Genomic DNA, 6,992 nt, shown 5'->3' with positions numbered 1-6,992 from the left:
AGAGGTTTTCAGCCTTTGTTGTCTCCGTTTTTCAAGAAAATAGTGATTTTATAGTGGTTATTCCATCGATTTAGGTAGTATTATGAAGTTTTACTAAATTAATTGATAAAAAAAACTATGAGGATTTCCATATACCATGAAAAAGAGCTTAAAAGATATTAATACAAATGTAGAATGTGGTTAAAAATTTTAAAACAACACTAAAGATAATAGGCTTCAGTATATAAAACATTTACCAAAAACTCAGTATTTTCGTAGGGGTACACATAGATTTTGAGAAAAAATTTAAAAAATTAAAAATATTGCTTTAATAAATATTTGCCTCATGTAATAATATATGATGATGGTCAAAGAGGTTTAAAACCTTTTTTCTCCATTTCTCTAGAGAATAGCGATTTTATAATGGTTAGTCTACTAATTTAGGAAGTATATGAAGTTTTACTAAATTAATTAATAAAAACAATTGAACGATGCTCATTTACCATGAAAGAGAGTTTATCATACATTAATACAAATATAGAATACAGTTAGAAATTTTAAAACAACACTAAATATTATAGGCTTCAGTATATAAAATATATACCGAAAACTCAATATTTCGTAGGGGTTAACACATAGATTTTGAGATTTTTTAAAAAATATGACAATATTGTTTTAATGCGTAGTTGCATCCTGCACTAACATATGATGATGTTCAAAGAGGTTTTCAGCCTTTGTTGTCTCCGTTTTTCAAGAAAATAGTGATTTTATAGTGGTTATTCCATCCATTTATGGAGTATTATGAAGTTTTACTAAATTAATTGATAAAAAACTATAACGATTTCCATATACCATGAAAAAGAGCTTAAAATACATTAAAACAAATGTAGAATGTGGTTAGAAATTTTAAAACAACACTAAAGATTATAGGCTTAAGTATATAAAACATTTACTAAAAACTCAGTATTTTCGTAGGGGTTAAGAGATAGATTTTGAGAAAAATTCAAAAAATATCACTATTGCTTTAATACATAGTTGTCTTATGTACTAATATATGATGATTGCCAAAGAGGTTTGGAAACTTTTTTGTCGCCATTTCTCTAGAGGGTGGCGATTTTATAATGGTTAGTCCACTAATTTAGGGAGTACATGAAGTTTTACTAAATTAATTTATAAAAACAATTGAACGATGCTCATTTACTATGAAAGAGAGTTTAAAATACATTAATACAAATGTAGTTTTACAAAATTAATTGATAAAAATACTATAACGATTTCCATAGACCATGAAAAAGAGCTTAAAATACATTAATACAAATGTAGAATGTGGTTAGAAATTTTAAAACAACACTAAATGTTATAGGCTTAAGTATATAAAAGATTTACCAAAAACTCAATATTTTTGTAAGGATAAAAACTTTGATTTTGAGAAAAATTCAAAAATATAACACTATTGCTTTAATACATAGCTGCCTCCAGTACTAATATATGATGATGGCCAAATAAGTTTGAAACCTTTTTTTTGTCTCCATTTCACTAGAAAATAGCGATTTTATAACGGTTAGTCAGTACTAATTTAGGGAGTATATGAAGTTTAACTAAATTAATTTATAAAAACAATTGAATAATGCTTATTTACCATGAAAGAGAGTTTATCATACATTAATACAAATGTGTAATATGTTTATAAATTTTAAAACAACACTAAAGATTATGGGCTTCAGTATATAAAGTATTTACCAAAAACTCATTATTTTCGTGGGGTTAACTCATAAATTTTGAGAAAAGTTCAAAAAATATAACAATATTGCTTTAATACTTAGTTGCCTCATGTACTAATATATGATGATGGTTAAAGAGGTTTAGAACCTTTTTGTCTCAATTTCTCTAGAGAATAGTTTTTTTATAATAATTAGTCCAATAATTTAGGGAGTATATGAATTTTTACTAAATTAATTTATAAAAACAATTGAACGATGCTCATTTGCTATTAAAGAGATTTTAACATACATTAATACAAATATAGAATATGATTAGAAATTTTAAAACAACACTAAAGATTATAGTCTTCAGTATAAAAATTATTTACCAAAAACTCAATATTTTCGTAGGGTTTAACACAAAGATTTTGAGAAAAATTCAAAAAAATATAATAATATTTCGATTAATACATAGTTGCCTCCTGGTCAAAAAAGTTTGGAACCACTTTTGTTTTCCTCCATTTATCTAGAGAATATCGATTTTATAATGGTTAGTCCACTAATTTAGGGAGTATATGAAGTTTTATTAAATTAATTTATTAAAACAATTGAACAATGCTCATTTACCATGAAAGAGAGTTTAGCATACATTAATACAAATGTAGAATATGGTTATAAATTTTAAAACAAAACTAAAGATTATAGGCTTCGGTATATAAAATATATACCAAAAACTCAATATTTTCGTAGGGGTTAACACATAGATTTTGAGAAATTTTTAAAAAATATGACAATATTATTTTAATGCATAGTTGCATCCTGCACTAACATATGATGATGTTCAAAGAGGTTTTCAGCCTTTGTTGTCTCTGTTTTTCAAGAAAATAGTGATTTTATAGTTGTTTTTTCATCCATTTAGGGAGTATTATGAAGTTTTACTAAATTAATTGATAAAATAACTATAACGATTTCCATATACCATGAAAAAGAGCTTACAATACATTAATAAAAATGTAGAATGTGGTTAGAAATTTTAAAACAACACTAAATATTATAGGCTTAAGTATACAAAACATTTACTAAAAACTCAGTATTTTCGTAGGGGTTAAAACATAGATTTTGAGAAAAATTCAAAAAAATATCACTATTGCTTTAATACATAGTTGTCTTATATAAAAATATATATGATGATGGTCAAAGAGGTTTGGAACCACTTTTTTGTCTCAATTTCTCAAGAGAATAGTGATTTTATAATGTTTAGTCCACTAATTTAGGAAGTATATGAAGTTTTACTAAATTAATTTATAAAAACAATTGAACGATGCTCATTTACCATGAAAGAGAGTTTAACATACATTAATACAAATGCAGAATATGGTTAGAAATTTTAAAACAATACTAAAGATTATAGGCTTCAGTATACAAAATATATACCAAAAATTCAATATTTTCATAGGGGTTAACACATAGATTTTGAGAAATTTTTTAAAAATACGACAATATTGTTTTAATGCATAATTGCATCTTGCACTAACATATGATGATTTTCAAAGAGGTTTTCAACCTTTGTTGTCTCCGTTTTTCAAGAAAATAGTGATTTTATAGTGGTTATTCCATCGATTTAGGTAGTATTATGAAGTTTTACTAAATTAATTGATAAAAAAACTATAACGATTTCCATATACCATGAAAAAGAGCTTAAAAGATATTAATACAAATGCAGAATGTGGTTAAAATTTTTAAAACAACACTAAAGATTATAGGCTTCAGTATATAAAACATTTACCAAAAACTCAGTATTTTCGTAGGGGTACACATAGATTTTGAGAAAAAAATTTAAAATATTGCTTTAATAAATAGTTGCCTCATGTAATAATATATGATTATGGTCAAAGAGGTTCAAAATCTTTTTTTCTCCATTTCTCTAGAGAATAGATATTTTATAATGGTCGGTCTACTAATTTAGGGAGTATATGAAGTTTTACTAAATTAATTTATAAAAACAATTGAACGATCCTCATTTACCATGAAAGAGAGTTTATCATACATTAATACAAATGTAGAATATGGTTAGAAATTTTAAATAACACTAAATATTATAGGCTTCAGTATATAAAATATATACCGAAAACTCAATATTTCGTAGGGGTTAACACATAGATTTTGAGAAATTTTTAAAAAATATGACAATATTATTTTAATGCATAGTTGCATCCTGCACTAACATATGATGATGTTCAAAGAGGTTTTCAGCCTTTGTTGTCTCCGGTTTTCAAGAAAATAGTGATTTTATAGTGGTTATTCCATCCATTTATAGAATATTATGAAGTTTTACTAAATTAATTGATAAAAAACTATAACTATTTCCATATACCATGAAAAGAGCTTAAAATACATTAAAAAAAATGTAGAATGTGGTTAGAAATTTTAAAACAATACTAAAGATTATAGGCTTAAGTATATAAAATATTTACTAAAAACTCAGTATTTTCGTAGGGGTTAAGAGATAGATTTTGAAAAAAAATTAAAAAATATCACTATTGCTTTAATACATAGTTGTCTTATGTACTAATATATGATGATTGTCAAAGAGGTTTGGAAACTTTTTTGTCGCCATTTCTCTAGAGGGTGGCGATTTTATAATGGTTAGTCCACTAATTTAGGGAGTACATGAAGTTTTACTAAATTAATTTATAAAAACAATTGAACGATGCTCATTTACTATGAAAGAGAGTTTAACATACATTAATACAAATGCAGAATATTGTTAGAAATTTTAAAACAATACTAAAGATTATAGGCTTCATTATATAAAATATATACCGAAAACTCAATATTTTCGTAGGGGTTAACACATAGATTTTGAGAAATTTTTTAAAAATACGACAAGATTGTTTTAATGCATAGTTGCATCCTGCACTAACATATGATGATGTTAAAAGAGGTTTTCAGCCTTTGTTGTCTCCGTTTTCAAGAAAATAGTGATTTTAGTGGTTATTCCATCGATTTAGGAAGTATTATGAAGTTTTACAAAATTAATTGATAAAAATACTATAACGATTTCCATAAACCATGAAAAAGAGCTTAAAATACATTAATACAAATGTAGAATGTGGTTAGAAATTTTAAAACAACACTAAATATTATAGGCTTAAGTATATAAACCATTTACCAAAAACTCAATATTTCGTAGGGGTTAACACATAGATTTTGAGAAAAATTCAAAAATATAACACTATTGTTTTAATACATAGTTGCCTCGTGTACTAATATACGATGATGGTCAAAGAGGTTTGAAAACTTTTTTGTCTCTATTTCTCTTGAGAGTAGCGATTTTATAATGGTTAGTCCACTAATTGAGGGAGTATATGAAGTTTTACTAAATTAATTTTAAAAAAATTAAAACGATTTTCATGCATCATAAAAGAGAGTTTAACATACATTAATACAAATGTAGAATGTGATTGAATTTTTTAAAACAACACTAAAAAGTATTGGCTTCAGTATATCGTACGTTTACCATAAACGTAAAACTACTTTTATACCACCACACTTTTGGTAGTTTTGTCTAGTCAGTGAACGAATGGTTTTATAAGCTTAACAATTTTTTTTGTAAATCAACATCTTCTTCCTCGAGGTTTCAAGTTCTACCATCCTAGATTACAACCGCAATTCAGCTATCTAATGACATTGTTATAGCGATGTAGCAGGGACCCTCTATGTTGACGCAAGTCACGGGATCAACAACAACGGGCGTTTGATTTTTAAAGTAATAATTAAATTGTCACTTTTTCATTAAAAAAAAAACAAGATCTTAAAGATTTTTTCTTTCTATAGACTTTTCATTGTTTTCGGTCTATGGACTTAGCGTTTTATTTGGTTCGGTTTCGAATATATAAACTAAGAAAACCACTGAAGAAACTAAAACATTCAAAATCTGATCATTCACTATGGTTATGACATGTTCTTCTTCTCGACCACAACACTTGCTGTTCTTCTCGTTCTTGTTCTTTTTCATCCCTTTTCTCAGCTTAGCACAACTAATCACCGTCAACATAGACAGTTCTATATGGAACTTCCCTTCAAACACAGCATGTTTATCCAAACAAAGCAACTTCTCCGGATCTTTATTCTCCAACAACCTTAACCGTCTTGTCTCATCAATCCCTTCTCGCCATTCAAACACCTACAACTTCTACCACTTCTCGGTCGGAGATCAAGAACGAGTAGAAGCCACTGGACTCTGCAACAGAGTCCTCACACGAGTAGATTGTCTCAACTGTATCTCCCAAGCTGCAGTAAACCTAACCACCACAACTTACTGTCCAGCTCATAGAGAAGCTTACGTACGTGCCACGAAATGTATGTTTCGTTACTCAGACAAACCGATTCTAGGGAAACTCGAAACGAGTCCAGTCTTGGAGGCAGCAAAGCCTAATGATGCAGCGGGAGATAAAGACGAGTTTATTCGTTTGCAAAGCGAGTTACTTAACCGACTCAGACAAGAAGCTGCAGCAGGTGGAGTTAAGAGGAAGTATGCTCAAGGAAATGGTACTGGTCCACAACCTAACACAACATTCTTCGCTTCCGTGCAGTGCACGCCAGATTTGTCTGAGAGAGACTGCAACAAATGTCTCAACTATGGTTTTGGGAACGCGACCAAAGGGAGATTAGGGCTCAGATGGTTTTGTCCTAGCTGTAGCTTTCAGATAGAGACTAACTTGAGATTCTTCCTTATCGAGAGCGAGTATGAGTCTGATCTACCAAGAAAACCAAGACCAGAACAGAGTAAAAGAAGAAGAGTACTTGCATTAGCTACTCTTGTGTTTATCAAAATTTGTTATAGAAAACAAAGTACTCTATATATAATGAGCTTATCAACCTTTGTATTGAAAAAACACTTTTGTAACCTTAAAAATAAAATATGAACGCAAGTTTTAATTTATCTAAACGATTGAAACTCTGTGTTACAAAAAAAAAAATGACGCTTTTAGGTTCTGCTTGGATGAGCAAGAACGAGAGACGACTACTTATCCATGACTGGACAGAAGGTGTTGTCTGTTGAACAATGTTATGTTTTTGGTAGTGATTTGAATGATATTATAGAGTATATAATCACTAATATACATACAAAGAGAGACCAAGGTCAGAGTTATACAGAAAGAAATCTTAATATTTACATATATTAAGTGATATACAAATTTTTTTGTTCACACGATTAAATGAGAATAAGCAATCTACTCTATTAAAATAGATTATTTTAAAAATCTATTTTACTAATTAATAATTTTTTATCAATTGTTTAGTCTAACC

At 28.1% G+C, this 6,992-nt stretch overlaps 1 protein-coding gene across 1 annotated transcript; it reads left to right on the top strand.

The window, feature by feature from the left end:
• Positions 1-5,629: 5,629 nt before the first annotated feature.
• LOC125601436 (cysteine-rich receptor-like protein kinase 41) lies at positions 5,630-6,467 on the top strand (the record flags this gene model as incomplete). Its single annotated transcript, XM_048773614.1, has 1 exon — positions 5,630-6,467. A coding segment is annotated over exon 1 (838 nt), but the record flags the coding sequence as incomplete, so codon positions are not given.
• Positions 6,468-6,992: the final 525 nt, after the last annotated feature.

This window comes from Brassica napus, unplaced genomic scaffold, assembly GCF_020379485.1.
Source record: "Brassica napus cultivar Da-Ae unplaced genomic scaffold, Da-Ae ScsIHWf_2564;HRSCAF=3311, whole genome shotgun sequence".
NCBI classification, from domain to species: domain Eukaryota; kingdom Viridiplantae; phylum Streptophyta; class Magnoliopsida; order Brassicales; family Brassicaceae; genus Brassica; species Brassica napus.
This window is presented reverse-complemented; position numbering and strand designations above follow the sequence as displayed.